The following is a 21,520-nucleotide window of genomic DNA, read 5'->3' on the forward strand; positions in this document are numbered from 1 at the left end:
ACCAGAACTATACTCAATTCTGATTTTTGTTTTGCAATTTGAAATCTTAAACCCGAATATGTGGCTCAAGCGCAGGTCCTTGAAGTTCTGTCAAACTCAATTCAGAAAATACATTTCTCCCATCCGAATTCATTAAAATGACACACAGTTTTAAAGAGATTTCTATGTTAGGGTGTCTTGTTACTCAATTCCATCTAATTCTATTGATTTTTTCATTTGGATTGAATCAACTGTTTACTGCACAACGAAGTTCGTATTCATCACAACTGTCCATATTACAAATTTGGAAAATGTGACTGAGTCACTGAATCAATCTCTTGGCAGCGATGTGTGTTATCGTGATTGACACCTTATTTAGCCAATAGAATCCCGAATAGTCTCCGTTTAGGGGCGGGGTTATTTCAGAGTAGACCAATGAAGATACAGCATTCAGAGACTAATCGGAAGTTTTTAAATAGGAAGAGCACAGATGTGTTGTGTTTGATTGAATTGATTGAATCTGTGGAGACGAGATGCCTAATCTTTGACGTGAACTACATGTACATACATGGCTAAAGGTTTCAGTTGGACATCATAGCAACATGTACTTTACTGTCCATAAATGTCTTATCGTCGTTCTTCACTCGCTTGTTGTCGTTGCGAGACAAGGTAAATCTTCAACGTTTTTAACATATTACACAAATACCAAAGACAAATAGTAAGAAGGAGGGCGCAATGTCGTTTTTTTTTAAAGGAAATACTTCGAGTCAAGTGTTTAATCTAATTTAGCAGTGCTTCATGATAATTAGATGCTTGTTATCCACTTTGTCGCTGGACTAAGTTTTGTAATAGATCAGCGTTTGTGTACAGTCCAGTTTGCTAGCACTGATTTATCACTTTCTTCAGTTCAACATTTTCATCGATTCACCTGATGTTGATGAAACAGTTTTCTTTCTTTGCACAGACAGACGAAATGTTCTTTTCATGGTTGCTGACGACCTGAGGACATCTTTGGGCTGTTATGGAGATGTAACAGTAAAATCGCCAAACATTGACCAACTGGCTTCCAGAAGTCATGTTTTTATCAATGCATTTGCACAGGTTAGCCAACTGTGGTATATTTTATAAAAGAGAAAGTCAACCCAAGCATATTTTTTTACAGAATATCTTCTATGCAGGCCCACCAGTTGAAATACGGCATTCTGATTAATATTGCGTTTGTGGAATATAAATTGAGCAACAAAATGCACCCACTTTTAGCCATCTCAGGTGGCGGCCATTTGTCACTTCTGTTGACTAAAAATGACATCAAAGTTGCTCAGGGTTCATATAACGACCAAGCACGACTCACTTGTTTTTTGAAGCCTAGCCATGATTGGTCATTATCTAAGCCCTGAGTAAATTTGATGTCATCTTCAGTCGACAGGACCTTAGATGGGCCTTAGCTAAAAACAGGAGCATTTCTCATATTCCACGAACGCAATATTAATGAGAATGTGGTGTTTAGACTAGTGGCCCTGCATATAACATATTCTGGGAAAATATATGTTTGGGTGACACTCTTATGCAAAGTCTGCACACATACACTCTAGGTCTTTGCTTGCATGTTTGAATGTTCTTATTTTTGTTGGTGTTTGCAGCAAGCTGTGTGTGCACCTAGTCGAACATCCATGTTAACAAGTCGCAGACCAGATACAACCAGGCTGTATGATTTTAAGTCCTACTGGAGAGTGCATTCTGGAAACTACACCACTCTTCCACAGTATTTTAAATCACAAGGATATACTACCATGTCTGTGGGAAAAGTTTTTCACCCAGGTAAATTTAATTAATGCCATACTGCATACATTTACTCGTTTTCTTTTAATTTGCTGCATTTTTGGAATCTGCTTTGTCATTCCTGTTTCCAATTGAATATTACCAACAATGGTTTGCTGTGTTTGTCTGCAGGCATTGCCTCAAACCACACTGATGACTATCCTTACAGCTGGTCCATCCCTGCGTACCACCCTGCTTCATTCAGATTTGAGAAAGAAAAGGTACAAATAACAATGAAGGTTTATAGTAGGACAGTAGTTAACATGTAGAATTATTACATTGTGCTGGTTGAGACTACACCACATTGACAGCACTTTCATAACCTGTGTGACGATATAAATACACTACTGACAAGAATTTAGGAATATTCAGCTTTGAAATTTCAGTATGAACCTGAAACACATTATAACCATTACAGGTAGGGTTGGGCATTGTCATGTATTGATATCAAACCTATGATCTTGTATTATCCAAAAGAGAGCTTTATTTTGGAGAACCTCGAGAAGATACAATACAATAATGCAGCTTATAGCATCCTGCTTGACACCCATTAATGGGCAAGCCAAGTTTGCTAATAAAACGAAAAACTTGTGCTCAATGTGGGCAGTAAACATATTTCATTTCATTTGTACACTTACCTGACTCTGACTGTGGTGCGGTCCGTATAACTGTGTTACCACTTGGCTGAGGGTCTGACTCAGAGCTGGCGATCGGTGTTTCAGAGCATTGGTAGGTCGACGCAATGAGGCAACGACCGAACACTAACAATTCTACCCCATGTAAACGGAGGTGTTAAATCATATTAGACGTGCAACCTCCTTTGCACGAGATTATTTTTTTTACGTGTTGCAAGAGCAGCTCAGTCTTTTTTTATGAAGTGCAGCCACACTTTTGACCTGTGACGAACATCCATAATTATCACACCCTGTCCTGTCATCTTGGTTGCTGTCTGTGTATTGTCGGCACTTGCTGCGTACCGGCGCAGCGCACACACATACCTCTGAAGGCACAAGTCCACCTGTTCAATGTTTCATTACTTTTTGTGCAACTTTTTGTTCTCGAGTAAGAAGCTGAACTGCAAAATGTAAGTGTTTGATCCTTGAATAGACTAATACATGTCCTGGTTCAATTAGAATTGGTATGTAAACCGTCCTCGACATCATGCTATTCATATTTTGACATCATAAGATCAAGACGACACGTAATAATTGATCAACGGTTCCTCACCACTGCGAGCTTTCAAACAGGATGTTCTCAGAGGGGATTGGCCACTGGGTTTTGAGTGTCACAGTGTCAGCAGCAGGTTGTAACAGAGAAGCAGAGTGATTCGAAGAGTCACAGAAAGCCATAAAAGTGCTTGTCCTTGGAAATGTGTTGGCTGATTAATTGATCAAACCCCCATTGTGAATTTTACCATTGAGCTATTTCAAGAGAACAATCATTTGTGCAAAAAGTACAAATGCAACTCTGAACAGTCAGACCTCCAATCAAAAGGTTAGTGGTCAAAATAAGTTCTGAAAAGGTTATAGTGTATTTTAGGTGCATCCTGAAAATGCACTCGGAAGCCGAAGACAATATCCCTTATTTTTTGTCAGTAGTGTCAGTTGCACAATCTACTTAAATGGAATGTCTAATGCCAAAGGGTTTGCCGGTTGAAGAAGTGGGAATTTGACCAAAATTGAATTCTGTTGTGGAATGTTTTGGGTAAAATTAGGGCTGGGCAATAATTCAATATAAACATTTATCACGATAGGCACCCCCGACCAATATCAGTAGAAATTGTACTCAATATAATATTGATTAAAAAAAAAAAAAAAAAAAAATCAGGAAGCAAACCCTGACCCCATCTGTGTGCAATAATAATAATAATGAAATACTTACATCGTCTTGAAAATTGCAGTCTTATCATGCATCTCATAATGTGCATATCCACAAGTTTTATTTTCTTTTGGTGTTTGTTTTATTGTTTTTCTTTGGATTTTTTTGTGTTTGTTTTTTGCGGGTGTTTTTTAATTGACTTATTCCAAATGTCACCCCCGACACACCAAAGAGGAACAATGTGCTGAAGACCACAGAATCTGAAATGCAGCTCATTACAAATTAACTCCTTTTTTCATGTGATGTCAGACCGCTTACTCTCCTCCAGGAGTTATCTCCACATCTGCCATATGCATTTTCTAATGTAACGATATAAACATATTATTAGCAAAGCATAGGTTAATAGAGAATAGATTAATCATGCAATTATAGAAGGCGTGCAGCCGTTTCTCAGGTCCTGCCGACAACCATATTAATATTTTTATTTCTCTTAAACAAAGTGGCAAAGTTTGCGGTAAATACTGCTTAGCCCAGCACTTATGTGTGAATACAGCTAGCAGAGGAGAAAAAAAGTTTCACAACAATTTGTTTAAAGCCCAAACAAATCAGTGATTGAGCAGTGCCCCAGAAAGCAGTATGTGTAAATAAATCTGTTACTAAACTTTGTTTTCAGATGTGTAAAGGAGAGGATGGTCGCCTCCATGCCAACCTGTTGTGTGCAGTGAATGTCACGGAGCAGCCTGGAGGAACGCTGCCTGACATGGAGAGTGTAGATGAGGCGGTCAGACTTCTCAAGACTCAGGCCACTGATGGCAATCCTTTTTTCCTGGCTGTGGGCTTTCACAAACCCCACATTCCCTTCCGGATACCGCAGGTATGCTATGACGTTGTTACACTTCCTGGGATCTTAATGACAAAATGTTTTTAATACAACCAAACAACATGCACTCCCCTCCAAAGGTATTGCAACAGTGAGGCCAATTCCTTGTAGTAGAGTAAGTAGGCTAAACACATTTGGGTGGAACATCAAAATATCAATATTTAACAGTAATTTATCCAGCTAAGGCAAGTGAGAACGTTTGCAATGCCAACCTGGCAATTTGATGAGACAAGATATGAACACTTCAGCTTTTATTTCCAGGTATTTCCACCTGGATCAGGTGCACAAGTTAGAAAATACAGCACATCCTTTTGTTTGAATCTGGCACATTTTCATGTGAGCCAGAATATTGAAAATCGAAGGACAGTTGTGGTTTGTTGCCCTGGTTTATCCTATTACCCCGGGGGACAATTTGAAAAAAAAAAAGTTTTTATACTGATGTTTGTCTCTGTGTGCCCTGCAATTGGCTGGCAACCAATTCAGGGTGTCCCCCACCTGCTGCCCGGAGACAGCTGGGATAGGCTCCAGCACGCCCCGCGACCCTTGTGAGGATAAGCGGTATCGATAATGGATGGATGGATGGATTTTTATACTGATTAAAACTAAAATTGTCATACTGATTCCAAAATTGCAGTCAGTTTTTTTCCAGCACGTCAATTTTTTTTCTCCACAGTTTATTTATTATGAATGGACTCATCTACAGCTATGTTGCAACTTGCTTGTACAGTCGCAATTGAGACAGTGCAGTGAGAGGTGTATGCAGCTCCCAATAGGTCCATACTATCAATATATGCAAACGGAAAGCTAGCATAGTAGGAATTAGGGGGATTATTCCTGGCTTTTCTCTTAACCTTGTAACCATGGACATGCCGTTGTAAGTACGATTTCGTTTTCACTTCCTGTACTACAAAGACCAGCATTCCTTGCGATTGAGCATGCGCAGAGTGTCTCAATAGTGTCTGTTTGCGCGCCGGCAGTATCTTTGCCTTTTTCGCCCTCCTCTCCTCCTTCTTCTTTGTCCACTTCTCAGCAGTAATGCTAAGTACAGCATCTTATGCTTTTTATTTTAATGTATGTTAGTTTTTTTATACAAAGTATTTTGACATAAATTTCGACTTTGACGGTGAAATCCGACATACACGGAAATTCAGGTGACATCGCCAGTGTAGGAACGGAACTTGTTTGTAAATTGAGGCCTTCCTGTACTGTAAATACATATTTATTTCAGATTTTTTTTAACTAAACAGGGATCCTATAGCTCACAAACTTGACGTGATAGAGAATAACTGAGATCGGTCTTGGATTCCGCACCAAAAACTTGTTTTAAACAAATGTCAGACCTAACTCACCAAAAATGGTGTTACCCAGTGTTATTAACCAATCATGCTGAGGGCTGTATATTTTTGCACTGGTTGCACTGGCGCGCCCAACTGTTTCTCTTGGTTGCACCAGCTCTACAGTTAGTTGCACCAACATTTTCAACCACTTCACATTCACAGAGCTACCAGCCGATAGAAATTCACTTCCTGAACAATTACCTGGTGCCTTGGCTGTGGCTCTCATTCTAGTGAATGGGACCCAGCCCATGGTGCGTGCGCTCGGGAAAATATTTACCCCAGGCTTCAAAATCATTCATCCATTAGTACATATGAAATTGTAAATGCAGAGGAGATTCCATCGACTGGTTGGTTGTGCGTATATAATCTATAATTTATTTCAGTCGCACCATCAAAAACTTGAGTGGCGAAATTGGGGACAGTTTAGAGCCCTGATTGCTGAATGTATGTTCAGTTTGAAATTCACTACATTTATAGGTGAAGGCATGAAAACCTCAGAACATTGTATGGATAATAAACCAGCAATTGTGATGCTAAGAGAATGCTGTACATTTATTGGAAAAAATATCAGAGTCATTGCAGAAACATTGGCCAAAGTCATACAACCATTTGAAATGTCCTGAAGAGGAAACAAAAACACTGATGTATTAACAGGTATCTCACGGGTAGAACAAGGAAAGCAACAGAGCAAGAACCCGCCAGATTTGGAAAAAAAAAACCGAACTTTTGGCGGTCATGGTATCTTAGGTCTATACATGGAATAATGATACCAAATAGCTAAGGGGGCTGTTCACTATGATGCATATGTATTTTATAAGCAAGATGACTATTGTGCTGTCTATTTCAATAAAATGAATTGCTTTCAATCATGCTGAGAAACATTTTCATTGGAAATCGAAAGTATGGGAGTTTTACTCTCCCTTTATGCCCATATTTGCCATGCAAGCCTAACAGCTAAAATGTATTGAAGATCCGAGGTCAAAGTCAATCCCTTCAGATATCATTGTAACCTTTATTAACTTTACAGGTAATGTTTTTAGCATGTCAAATGTAAACAAACAAAAAAACAATACAATAAACAATACAAAGTATGTCAACATTTATACTTTACAAGTCATACTGACACGTTTTTGTGAGTGCTGTATCGACAGATTTCACTACAATCTAATTCATGATAAAAACATACTGTACTTTTGTATTCCAGGAGTATCTGCACCTCTATCCCATCGAACAAATGACTCTGGCCTCTGACCCAGATGTTCCAAAACGCCTTCCCCCAGTGGCCTACAATCCTTGGACAGACATTAGGAAGCGAGACGATGTCCAAAAGCTCAATATTAGCTTCCCGTATGGACCAGTTCCTAAAAACTTTCAAGTATGAATCGTACCCAGTTTTTTTATTTTTACATGATCGATCACTTTGTATCTCCTTTTAAACACTGTAATTGTCTTCTAGTTGCGTATCCGCCAGCACTACTATGCTGCTGTGTCCTATGTGGATACCCAGGTTGGACGGCTGCTCAGTGCCCTTGATGCCTTGGGGCTGGCTCAGAGCACAATAGTGGTTTTCACCTCCGATCATGGTTAGTCCATGACCAGTGCTTTGGAAAATGCTTTGTGGGATGTTGTAGTTAAAACATAACGGGTCATTGCTTTTACAAGAGACTTGTTCTTAGTGAATATTCAGCAATGTTTTTTGTGTGTGTTGGGTGCGTGTGCATTATTTAGCTGCATCTGCTTAATACCAGCCACCAGAGGGCAGTGTTGTAACAGCAATGATGCCGGGTTTTTTTTAGTGAATACTTGTCAAGCTAATTTGATGCATAAAGTCCAGCCCACAGTAATATTAAAATTCAATAATCTGGTAAAATAGGGGCATCTGAACTTATTTCTCACCTTATTGTTCTCATTCCTATTTTGTTTCAGGTTGGTCGCTAGGTGAACATGGTGAATGGGCAAAATACTCCAACTTTGACGTGGCAACACATGTCCCTCTTATATTTTATGTCCCCGAGCCTCCTGCATCTTATAGTGATCTGAAAGAATCTACTTTTCCCTTTGTGGATGTCTTTAGCCAATCAGAGTTCATCTTCAAACGTAAGAACCCGCATGTGTGTGTGTGTGTGGGTGTGTTTTTTATATTAAGTGCAATCGCTTGCCATAAATAATTTCCCGGTTTTGAGACTTCTTAAAATTCGTTGACACGTGTCTTTTCCAGCTGATGAAGTTGTGCAAAATATAGTGGAGCTGGTGGCTGTTTTTCCAACCGTCTCTTACTTGGCTGGCCTGAAAACACCTGCCTACTGTCCTGAAGTTTCTTTCCAGGTACTTATAATAATGCTTTAAATAATTCCAATTTTTTTGTTACAAAACTAATCAAAATAATTTAGATAAACCTTGCCATGTTAATACATCTTGCAGTCTGACTAAAACGTTACCCTACTGTTTTGGCCAAGAAGCATAAAAATAAACGATTTAGCTTTCAATGATCACAACAAATGTCACTTTGTCGCCTACATTGGATGATCCTACATATCATAAATACCCCCACTTCTAAATTCATGGAATGAATACATTTTTAAAGACCATTACTTACCCATGAAATTTAATAATTTTGGAGTATTATGTGGCAGGCTCTTTTCTGATCAATCATGTCCCAAAGCACAATACACAGTCAATCAAGGTATGGCTGGGTGAGTTTTGCGCAGAAAAACATGAGAGCCCAGACCTCAAAACTATCAAACATTGTTGGGATGAACTAGATTGCCAGTGTGCCAGCAAATGGACGAAACACTAAAATGGTGTAGAAAATCTATACCAGAAGAGTGGAAACTAATTAAATCGCAAAGGGGAGACCAACTCCATGTTTCTCAATGTGTGTGGATGTAATGGCTAGGTTTCCGAATTTAATACGTTTTGCCTGTTGGAACTGCCTCCGTTGGCTGTGTACAAAAACTGCCTGTGAGAATGGTTACCACTGACTAATTGTTAAAATAAGAATGTAAGCCAAACAAACCCAATTGCAGCAATGCAAGCCACATTGTACCAGGAAATATACTGAAGACAGCAGTGCAATGATGGAGGCTTCTCATTATATAAAAAAAATCAACCAAACCGGTTTGGATTCTTGGTCGTGTGGTGAAAATGATCACACAGAGAGAAGTTGATTGTCTGAAAAAGAATTCTGATGATGTGAACGGCTGGATGTCTTGTGCAGCCTGCGCCAAATTGCCTCACAACGCTGCTCACGCAACACTTCAGGCATGCCACAAACATGAAGGTGGTGTCATTGCTGTAAACCTTCACCCAGTTCCGTCCCAAACCTTCTGGACCAGGTATTGTATTGATATTTGAAGATTGTAATTCTGTACGTCTAATCTGCATCACATAGTCCATCGACACGGTACATCGACACACTTGAACTATGGCAAACATAAGAATACTCTGAGCCCAAAGGGTGCCTGGCTTCCAAGTAAGACATTCATCCAACTGCAGGGGTCTTTTATACATAGTCATTGGTCAGCATTAAAAGCAATAAAATAGTAATAGCACATTATATTTATATAGTGCCTTTCAGAGTGCTAATAGCCACGTTACTTAGCATGAAAAACAATAAGTAAAGAGATATTTATAATGTTATGGGTATTTCAATGTGAGTCTGAATATTTGGGTTTTGAGCTACGATTGGAATTAAACCACCCGTCCCCACCTCCCCACACTCACAAAACTCACAACAGGTTCTGTATATGATTCTGTGTGATTGGGAACGAAGACTTGAAGGAGAGGAACGGAGAGGGCCGGGGCGTGGTGTAGTACTTGTACATCAGTGAAGTGAGAAGGAGATTTAGGGTGAGCAGAAGGACTCTAAACTAGATGGGTTGAGAAATTGGGAGCTACTGGAGAATGGGAGTGATGTGGTCACAGCAGCAAATGTGTGGCTGAGTTACGGATGAGATTAAATTTCTGGAAGACTTTGGAGGATGAACCGTATAGCATGCTGTTGCAGTAATCGACAGTGTTTGTGATTAATGCACTTATTAGAGTTGGCGCCGTGGGGAAGGTAAGTGAGGGACTAAGCTTTGCAATGTTTTTTTTCCGGGTGGAAAAAGGTTGCGATCCAAAAATGACACCACTGTTGCAAATATGTGGTGTGTGGCGAATTTCTTGGGGGGGAAAGAGACAGTGCAGTTGTTGTGAGGAATTGCTGTCTCTTAGTGAGGTAAGATCTGAACCAGGGAAAGGCTGTGCCAGTGATGTGGAGGCAAGTGCTTTTTAGGCCATAGAGCAAAATGTAATGGTAGATTGAGTCTGAGGCAGCTGTGAGGTTGAGCATGATGACGATGTTGAAGTTTCCAGAGTCACCAGAAACGAAGAGGTCATTAGCGACTTCAAGGAGAGCTGATTCGGTGCAGTGTTGTGTTCTGAATCAAGATTGAAATGTTTCAGACAGATCGTTGGCGGTTTTGGCGGGTGGCAACAATGCGTTCCGGAATTTTTGATAGAAAAGGCCGATTGGAGATGGAATGGGAGCTGTTTGTGATACTGGGGTTTTTAGCGTGACTGCAACAAGTTTCATGGTATCTGCAGCTGAGCCAGATTTGAAGGAGGCGTTGAGAACATGGGAGATGATCGGGGAGAAAGATGGAAGACAGGACTTAACAAGTGATTTGAGTATTTTTTTGTGCATTTACTATGTATAGATTAATTTATTTATTTATTCGTTCTTCAGGAGGAGCTGTGTACAGAAGGAAGGAACTTGGCGCATGAATTCAAACCCAAAAAGAAAATTAATGAGGAGGCAGTGTCTTTCAGCCAGTATCCACGGCCTGCTGATACACCACAGGTACTGTACTATCATTTTTGCTTTAAACGTATGTTCAAGCCCACACCTCAATTTCAATGAAGTTGGGACCTCGCGTAAAATGTAAATGAAAATAGGGAAAACATGATTTACAAATTCTTTTTTCCATTTAATAACATGACAAAGACTAGAAATGTACCGGTTATGTGCAAACTGATACTACTTTTTTATTGTTGCTTTTTTTGTTGGACATATTCCCTCATTTTTAATTTGTTGCCTGTGACACGTTCCAAACAAACTGGGATGGGGAATTTTTAGCACTGTGTTCCATCAACTTCCCTTATAACAACATTTAAAGGGGAAGTCAACACATGTAGAACAATATAAAATATCACAGTAAACTACTAAACTAGGCATGTCCAAAGTCCGGCTAGGGGTCCAAATGCGGCCTGTGTTCAAATTTCTACCAGCCCGCAGCCTCTGGCATAAAATTAATAATGAGTGGCCCGTCAGCACTGCTGACCACAATAGTAAATACACATGTACAAAAAATCTATTTTATATTTCACCAGAAGATGACAGCGGACCTGAGGCCGCGCTCTCAGGTGCTTTCGGAAATCCGCTGAGAGCACAGTCTGCCTCTCACAACACACCACTGTCAAAGTCATGTTAGGTGTCAGAGTGAACCCCTTGCTGCCTGACCCTTGTGCGGCCCTTTGCAGCCCAATTTCTAAAATGGAGACCGTCGCGAAGAAAAAGAAAGTTGACAGAGAGGGTCGTCACTTCCATGACAAGTGGAAATTGGTATATTTTTTTCAATGAAATACAAAACTACAGTGTCTGGCTCGTTTGCTAAGGGACTGCAGGTTTTCAAGGAATTCAGTGTCAAGAGCCACTACCAAACAAAACATGCAAACTACGACAAAGTTACTGGTAACCAACGTTCAAGCAACGAAAATTTGAGCAACTGGAAGCTCAGTGGTCGGCCCCCACACATTTTCACTTCACCAAATCAGGCATTCTTTAGAAAAAGTGTCCCTTCAGGAATAATGAATATGCCTTAGAGTATATTTTTTAAGTTATGATCCTACTATAGCCTACTTGTAGCCCAAATCTACTCAGTTCGAGTCATCACTGGCTCGTGCACTGCTCTAAATCCTACATATGGCGTTAACATCATTGCACGGATGTACTCGGTTCGAGACCCTGTCGACTGACTAATCGAACGGCACATTTGAATAACGTCTTATGAGTTTCTGAAGAACCTTGTTCAAAAGTACTGCTCGTTTGTTAGCGTGGACGAGACTGGCGAGAGGCTGCGATGATACGCAGCAAATCAGCTCACGGGATGAATCCACTTGTGCTCTCGTTAGTCGATCTCGCGCCGGGAACCAATCACGCGCCTTTAATGAGTGCCCGCGGGTAAGTGAAAGACGTCAGAGTCAAATCTTCTTTTTGAAACAATCTTTCTGCAATATGGCTGTATTTTTCATTTTTATTTTTTGATGGTTGATTGCGAGTGCATGAGTGTTTGTCTCTGTGTGCCCTGCGATTGGCTGGCAACCAATTCGGGGTGTCCCCCGCCTACTGCCCGAAGACAGCTGGGATAGGCTCCAGCACGCCCGCGACCCTTGTGAGGATAAGCGCTATAGATGATGGATGGATGGATTTTTTTGATGGATACTTTTTGAAAACCCGCGATGCACTAAGGCTGCGAAACTCTAATCGCCAAGTGGCACTTGGACCAACCGTGTAAAATCCAGCCATAGTCGAGTTCCCCTGTTATCCGTGTCTGTCTGAGGCCATGATCTCTGATGATCGATGGTATAATTCAATAGACTTGACATGTTTTCCCGACACTGTTTTGTCTGAAATCTGACAGCCTGATGACTCTCAAGCTGCTGTCTGTTCCCCTAAAATGCCACACCATAAAATGGACAGATGTGATCCTGAGACCTGTTGCTTTTTCATCTCACATCTGACGCCTGACTGACAACTGATGATGTCCGACTAAAATGTCCACAGTACAGTCGAGCCTGTGATGTAATATTTGTCATCATCTATTAGGAGAACTCGGACCTCCCTGACCTCAAAGACATAAAGGTGATGGGCTACTCTCTGCGTGCCTATGAGTACAGATTCACTCTGTGGCTGGGATTTGACCCCAAAACATACCAAGTAGGAGCTCACTCTTCGCATATAACCACACAGCATTTACTGCGCCTTTCTCAAAGCTCATCTGTAGAATGACTGATCATCTGACTTATGTGGTTGACATTTGCCACTCTCGTCAACTCTAAAGGTCAACGTGTCTGATGTCCATGCTGGAGAGCTGTACATGCTAGTAAACGACCCTGGTGAGGACAACAACGTCTTTGATGACTATGAGCAGCACAGCATGATGATGACGAAGATGAAGAACATGCCACTTGTAAGTTGGTTTATGTCCATGAATTTAGATTCTTCATCGATGTGACTCATTGGTTTCTTTTCTGTCCAGACTGTGAGTATACAGACAAGGATGAAGCTGCAGCTCCTCTACCTCACAGCAGGAATGAAGATGAATGAAAAGAAAGCACGATGACAGATGGCTGTAGAGTGCACACAGGCAATAAAACCCAGGAAAGGGAAAAATATTGGCTATATATATTTTTCTACAAAATATATGTAATCTGGGATTAAAAATCCACCGTGCTATATGGATTGTTTGAGCTTCAAATATCAAACCATGTCTTTTAATCAGCACTTTTTTTCGAGGCAGACACGGCAGCGCACAAGGTCAAATTTCAACAGCACGCACTTTTGATAAACCGCTTTAATTAGCTGAAAATTATTCACAGAATTTTACATGCTGTTTCCTTGAGGAATATTAATAATGAGAGTGTTGAACACGGTAGTTTTTCTAGGTGTTGCCTCCACGGGTGCTGCGTTAACAGTCACATTTCTAATGCACTTTGTCACCTTGTAAACATGTGAGCTCAATTTGTGTGCACATGCCATCTGTAATATTTCAGTACAAATGGAAAGTGTTTCCATTCTACCTGATGTTCCACAGAACGTGTGTGTGTGGGGGTGTGTGTGTGTGTGTGGGGGGGGTGTGTGTGTGTGTGTGTGTGCGCGTGCGTGTAATATGACAGCACAATATGATACAGTACTGCACTGATATATTTAAATGTCCCGCATGCTATGGTTTGTCTCTTGACTAATTTATGAAAATAAAATGTATTTGTACAGTACCAAACACGAAAGTTTGACGGACACCTCATTGTTTAACTTGCTGAAATCACATTGTCACTGTGACAGATTCAAACTTCACAGTTATGAATTGTGTATATTTATCTATCCATTAAGGTTGTAACGGTTCACTAAAGTCACGGTTCGGTACATACCTCGGTATGGGGGTCACGGTTCGATACGGGTTCGGTACAGCAATAAGTACCAAATGCATAAGACTAGGTTGTTTTTTTTATTTAGTTTTAACAGCTACAATCCAATTTTGTATAAAGCAAAAAACATTCCCTGTTATAAAAGCACAAAAGAGAATAAAAACGTCACATTAGGGTTGTTCATAATAATAATAATGATAAAAAAAGATTAAACACAGGAAAACACCCTTTCTTGTATGGATAGAATGAGTTTGCAGATAGTCAGGTAGCACTTGCCAACTAGTAACTTTAACTTCATTATAAGAGGAGCAGAGGACAGCTCATGCTCCACCACGGCTCTTTTGCGATTGTATATGACAGGGACCACGGTCAAATGTGGCGGTCGCTTGGATGTTGTAGCCGTTCATTTGCGCACAGCGGAGAGGGGAGGGGATTCTCTTGGTGGTAGCAAGCATTTTTGAACATCGCAATCAAATGGCCGACACACTATGCTAATGCTAACGATAGTGCTATCTTGGTAAAGTTCAAGAACTGTAAAAAAAAAAAAAAAAAAAAGCCGACGACGGAATAGGGTGCTGTTTGGCTGTGTGTGACGCAGTATGTCCGATGCTGATTGGCTGCCGCGATGCGGAATGGCACAAAAGTTGACTTGTTTAATACGCGACGAATGGCGGAAATGGATGGATTTTCGGTGCTTCGCTCCGCGTCCCACCGCTCCAAACACCTCATTCGCACCGCCTTGCACGCAACCGCGCCTACCCGCGCGAACTACATTAACTCCAATTGAAACCGCCGCCAGAAACGCTCCCACCTCAGTTGGTGTGAATGTAGCAATGAATGCAGCATCAGGCGTTGATCCCCCCCCCATCAGACGTGTTCGTCGTATGACTGCGTGCACCGAACCGAGAAGCCCGCACCGAGACGGTACGGGACCAATACAAAAACCGTTACACCCCTGCTATCCATCTATCCATCTGAGAATAAATTTAACCACCCCCGTCCACAATTACTAGATTCCTCATCCATCAGTGGTTGAGTAGCTTGTCACATCCACTATTTTCCCAAATAAGCATTAAGTATGATAATACATTTTATGTGGTAGATCAGAATATCAATCAATTTCTATACTGCTTTTTGTTGTGTTGCTTATTTTATTATTCCATTCAGGGTGGTGAATCGTTGGAGCCGGACTTTGGCAGGTGAAATGTAGACTACACCGTGTACTGGTAGCCGAGCATTGACACTCACATCCATGCTGTCACTGAGTGGGAACGGAACATGCGCTGCTTGCACAGAAGGCGAGTGAGTGAACCATTACACCACATCGATGGAATATATGGTCGCTGTGCTGTGAAAAACACATATGTTCAGTTTTGCAGTTTTTCCCCTGTGTTTCCCGACTGCGGTTTTGGCGACAAAAACAGGAACGGATAACACTGATAAAATTGACATTGGCCGTATAGATTGGCGATGTACTGCGTACATGTTTGAAAAGGTGTTTCCACCTGTGCAAATGATGCCAAAGGCGTACAACTTGACAGGTACGATGGCCCATTCACATAAAAATGAACAAAATTGATGTGTTTTTCAAAGGCAATGTACTACTTTATTTCTGTGGAAAAAATGTTTGCATACACAGTACTGTATACATACAGAGCTGTCGATTCCGCCTGTGTGACGGATTGGTCCGTCTATCATTTTGCAGACAATAAACGATAGATGGGAAACTTAAAAATATAGTCCAAGCATAGTCGGAAGCTCATTTTTTCCCGTCTTTGTAATCATCTATTTTCGTGGTGAAAGGAAAAAGCGTAGTTGAGCAAACAAAGGCATCATCTCAATAGGTATCCTTTTGAGACATCCTGGCCTCTACTAAATACGTTATGTTACTCCAGCTGTTGTTGAAACGATGGCAGTAATGTGCCAAAAGCATTGTAATCTACTTTAAAATGTATGCAAGACCCAGTACTAAAGAAATTTGTGTAGCACCTAATAAACGCTTTAAAATTGTTAGATTAGTGTTTACCAATAGCATTTACTGGTATGTTTGTGCCAATGTGACCACAGATCACTTAATTGGGTGTTCTGTAGTGGACCCAGTGGTGGATTTTGGCATGTGTGAGACATGCGGCGATGCACGAATATGTGCTACCTGATGTGCTAAAGTGTAACCTGTTAAATATTGCCATTTGTAGGAGGATTGAGAGGGCCCTCTAGCCGTTAGGAGTACCAGGGTAGACGCATGGTGGTGTATCTTTTCAGCATGGACATGTTTAGAGAAAATGGCGTTTACGACGTACAGTAAATGATTCCGACCAGGTCACGTTATTTCTATGCAGAGCAAAAGATATTGAACGAACAAGGTGGTCACTAACAGGTTTGTAAAACACACAGCCTGCTACAGGGAAAAATAAACAACTAATGTTATCAATAAACAACATGTAATTCCTAACATTATTTTATAAAATGCCACTAGGCATGCTGGGAATTGCAGCCTGGGGAAAATGATGGTGGGCATCCCAGCATGCTTAGCGACATGTTATGTGTTGAATAATACTAATTGTATGTGTGTTCTACTTCATTTTGTTGTGCCCCGAGCTTGTTTAGAGTTTAGTTTCGTGAGTCCCCTGTTCATTTAACTCTTTTCTAATTTGTATTTGGAGTAAGTGTTACTGGAAACTGAGACAATATCAATGGCAGTCATCGAAGTTCAGCTAAGGTGAATGTGTACACAATTATATTTACGTTACTGTGTTGGACTCCTGTCATTAAGATGGGAGGAGTTACCCAGTTTGAAGAAAAAAGATAATTGTGCATAGAGGAAATGAATTTGTGTGGGGATGCGGTAAATGAGATGAGGAGGCGAAGGCGAGTTTTGTCTGTTTTTACTCACCTCACAAAACTGACTGCTTACAGAGCAAGCAGCAAGCTACTCTCCTTCAACCCTTTCAAGTCTATCATCAATTTGAATCCATTCCCCTTCCTTCAAGATACAGGTTCCTGCTGAATGCCCTCTGTGGGTCACCGCATTTGGCGATCTTATTTGATCATGGATATAAGTGATGCAATTAGGTTCTCTTCAATTAAATTAACGCACACAATGCAGGATTTGTGTTAATCGTCTAATTGTAATTACTCGTTGCTGTTGATGGTTTCTAACTTGCTTATCCGATATATTCTAAAGAAAAATAATTAAATGTATTTTTAAGAAGAAAAAAAAGAAAACAAGAAATAGGGTCCATTCCGATGTGTTTTTCATCAGTAAATGTTGGTGGGAGGGCGCCAAGTTTAGGGGGGTCTCGCACAGGGCGCCATTCGAGGTAGGAGCGCCACTGAATGGATCAGCCATCTTTGATCAATGAACTTCAGATAAGAAGACAATGGATGGAAAAAATAAGTAGCCTGTTGTTTACAAAATCAGGGTGGTCACAGTGGCTTTTACACGGTGTGGCACAAATATATTTCGTCTCATCCATCCTTACTGCCACATCACATTGCCAGACATGACGGCAAGAGGAAGCTGTTCAAATCTCCACTGCAGCCGCCCAAGCTCTCACGTGTTCAACTATGCACTTTGTCATCTAATTACCGTAACTGTCTTAAAGTGAACATGATTCCACTATGTGATCATGCCACAAAGCTTACAGTTCAAAAGTGCTGCAAATATGGCACTAGGATAGCAAGGATTTAAAAGTCAAACCACCCAGGCAACCATTTTCTATACGGCTTGTACTCACTGGGTCATGGGACATTAAATTCGAACAAACGCCACACAGACTGGCCCAAGCTGAAATTTTAACCTAGGACCTCTCAACTTTGAGGCAGACTTGCTAACCACGAGTCCAGGGATGGGCAATTTAAATACGTACCGCTTTCAATATTTTTTCATATTTGGGATTTTGCGGGCATTTTTTTTCTGCATCTACCCCAGTTCTTTGTGGAAAATGTATGTTTAGTTGCCCATTCCTGTACTAGTCTATGGTAATATATGTTATACAAAATGTAAGCATTCCATACAAGTGATTCATTTTACCACCAAAAATGGTCATTGAAATAATTGCTGATATGGGAAGGATGAAATTAGCCAGTTGTGGCACCATTCATTTGCTGTCTGGACATGTCACTACATTAAAAAAAAAAAAAAAACTCTAACTGCACCAACACCACATCAAAGCCAAAAATGTATGCAGCGCTGCTTTGAATTTTACAGGAGGCACAGATTGCCTTTAGCTAACAGTATTAACTTTCGATAATGCAAACGGTACTTGTTTGCCCTGTAAAGTTGTCGACGTGGTAGTGGTGGGGCCATATTTGTGTTTGGATATGTGTCTTCTGCATTTTGTTCTGCATAGACAGCTTTTCACAATAATGCGACAAGCATAATTTGGCGGCACGCTTAGTGCTGCCTCCACAAGTGAAAATAGAATCCTTGCTGTCTTGTACGGGATCAGTACAAGACTGCAGTTCGCAGCCTGAGCCAGATTGATCCTCATATTTTATGAGCATTTTGCCTAGTGAGTTTGGTTCCCAGCAGTTCAGCTTCAATTTGACGCTGTTTCTATTAATATAAAGCACTGGTCACTGTTGTCACAATGATGAAGGCAAAGGAGCTGTTTAAGGACATCAGAAGTGCAATCATTTGGACACACAAGACCTCCAAAGGGTATAAATCCATCTCCAAAGATCTCGGTATCCGTGTTTCAACAGTGCGTAATGTCATTAAGAGGTTTGACAAGCATGGAACCGTCAAAAACCTCGCTGGACATGGGGTGACATGGAAAATTGATGCCAACACCCAAAGACCTGAAGGTCAACCTAGAAGAGCGTGGACGCATGGTTTCAACAAGTTCCATTTGCCGCATATTGAACCAAACAGGACTTTTCTGGGAAAATGTTTTGGATGGATGAAACAAAAATAGAACTTTTTGGCAACCCCGACAGTTTGTTTACAGACGCGATGAAGCTAACAAGGAAAAGAACATGGTGGAGGATCCATAATTCCGTGGGCCTGCTTTCCTACATCTGTTACTGGAGGCCTTGATTGTATGACGGGAATTATGAAATCAGAGAATTATCAAGACATTTAGAGCAACATGTCCTACCCGGTGTTGGAAAACTTGGTTCGAGTCGAAGATCATGAGTCCTCCAGCAAGACAAAGACCCAAAGCACACATCCAAAAGCAAGCAAGAATGCTTAAAAAGGAAAAAAAAAAAACGACTGTTTTAAAAGGGCCAGCAATGAGTCCTGATCTTAATCCGATTGAAAATGTCATGTTCTGTGGCTGATTGTTATTTTTTTTCAGTCCCCGAGTCTGGTGGATGGGCAGTGCACACCTGTTTGGCATGACAATCAGCTGCGTATAGGAGAAGTAGAAGCTAGTCGCCGGAATATTGTTGCTGTTGTTCTGTTCCCCATTGTCGATCGCGTGCTTATTTCCACAGCCACGCAATACGTCGTTTAGCTTTGTCACACGTAAGTAATTCCGGTTTTGGTCATTCTAGATTAGGTTTGTTTTTCTTTTGTTTCCAAACCAACCTAGTTTAGCTTCTGTCTTTCCTTTTGACTTGTTTATTGCACTCATCTGTCTTTCTCCCAATTGGGCTGAGTTCCGTTGTTAATTTTTTGCTGCACTTCTGTTACGTACATTTCCGTTTAGTGTTGTTTGTTCTTCCGGCGTCTAGCTTCCACTGTGCTCCGCCCATCCACTGGATTTTCGTGTAATCGCGTCAGCCTTATGCTGGTGTTGTTCTTTGTTTTGAATTTATTTCTCCTTGCTCACGTTTGCGTGCTCCCTTGGTTTAATAAAGCATTGTATTTGTTCATAAGTTTTGTTTGGCTCTGCTTTGGGGTTTTGGAATTCTGGGCACGTGATCGTGACAGAAAATCTTTGGTTTGAGCTGAAATCTGTCATTGGGGAAAAGAAACTTGGACACATTCAAGAACTTGAACAATTTGCAAAGGAAGAGTGGGAGAAAATATCAGTTGAAGTGCAAGAAGCTTACAGATGGCTACAAAAACAACGTTTGGAAGCTGTCATCACTGCCAAAGGGTGTGCAACCAAATATTAAAGTGGGCTGTCATTTTTGCTGCACATGCTGTGTTTTCTCTTTCTGCTTTACAATTGCATTATGTAAGTTGAAAAAAAACAATTTTCCTTTATGAAATTACTTTGAAAATCCAATTAAAAGATCTTGATAATGTTTAACTTGATACATTTCCATTAATTTCTGAAAATAGTGTTGAGGACACGCCCAAAAAAAAATGAAGGGATGTCAATAACAGGACTGTGTCATAACCGAGCGGTGATCTCTCCCCATGATCACATTGATCTAATGACAGTTCCGTTCGTGTTTACCTGCTGCCTCCTGATGTGCTCGTTGTGACTTATGTAGCGGCCCCTTCTCCTCCAGCCGCTCTGTCTTTGTCACACTCTCATTATGATTCACACACTGCTAATCACATTACCACTATAGGCTCATAGCCTGACAGGTCACCCTGCCTTTCTGTTAACATTGGTGACATACACAATTACATTAGAGAGATGGAGCGTGGGCGGGTGTGTGAAAAAGCTTAGCTCAGCTGCCTCATGCCTGAGGTTGATCTCAACAGTGCATGTGCATTTGAGTGTTAGACTCTAGAAATGCAAGTTCACTTTTTACGTACTGTAAGTCCCGGAAAACTTCAGTTTTTTTTGTCTTGGAATCTGTCCGGCACACATTAAATCTTGCTTCTTCTGCTTCTTCTCTCTACTTTTGGGGCTAATTGCTTCTCGTTGTATACTAGTAATTTCACCTTAGTGGGAAATGATTCGTAGCTTTTTATCGTGCAGTATTTTATGAACTATTCGCCGCAAACAGCAGAGAGTTGCTGTATAAACAAGAAACAAATTATTATTGAAAATATCACACAAATGCTGGATTTATTTTATATATATATTTTTATGGCTGGCGTCCTAGAAGGAAGCCACTTCTATGATGCACATGAAAGCCTGCACGTGGGCGCGCATGTTTGCGTGCGTGTGCGTTGAATGTGCATCAATAAATTAATTGACAATGAATCAATCAAATTATTCAATAATTATTTTGATTATGAATTAATCTTTAGAGACCTCATTTCATTTAAAGATGTCCAAATTCTCAAGATTTCTGCCTCTCTACGGTAAGTAGTCTTTCATAAAAGCGGATTTACTATCTTTGTGTTGAATCAAAATGAAAATGTTTCAGTTATTCTGTATATGTTATACACCCTCGCACGCACTCACACAGTGGCCTCAAAAAGTATGAAAATAGGCAAGCTCAATTCCTTTGTGTTTGTTGTATACTGAAGACAGTTGGGTCCGCTGATAGTGTAGTGGTACACACGCCTGAGTTGTGTGCGGGCAGCGTGGGATCGATTCCCGCTCAGTGACAGTGTCTATGTGTGCCCTGCGACTGGCTGGCGACCAGTTCGGGGTGTAGTCTGCCTTCGCCCATTGACGGCTGGGATAGGCTCCAGCAACTC

General features: G+C 40.9%; 1 protein-coding gene across 1 annotated transcript; it reads left to right on the plus strand.

Annotated features, from left to right (window-relative positions):
- Nucleotides 1-457: 457 nt before the first annotated feature.
- On the plus strand, nt 458-13,874 carry ids (iduronate 2-sulfatase). The gene is made up of 13 exons (XM_086024470.1): nt 458-648; nt 944-1,080; nt 1,620-1,797; nt 1,930-2,018; nt 4,289-4,489; nt 7,037-7,207; nt 7,289-7,415; nt 7,759-7,929; nt 8,051-8,157; nt 10,562-10,675; nt 12,701-12,811; nt 12,936-13,064; nt 13,134-13,874. Exons 1-13 carry the CDS (start codon nt 582-584, stop codon nt 13,215-13,217), a joined length of 1,686 nt encoding a protein of 561 aa, XP_085880596.1. The 5' UTR covers nt 458-581; the 3' UTR covers nt 13,218-13,874.
- The last annotated feature ends 7,646 nt before the right edge of the window (nt 13,875-21,520 follow it).

This window comes from Filicampus tigris, chromosome 2 (assembly GCF_054856515.1).
Source record: "Filicampus tigris isolate MCC_2025a chromosome 2, RoL_Ftig_1.0, whole genome shotgun sequence".
Lineage (NCBI taxonomy): Eukaryota > Metazoa > Chordata > Actinopteri > Syngnathiformes > Syngnathidae > Filicampus > Filicampus tigris.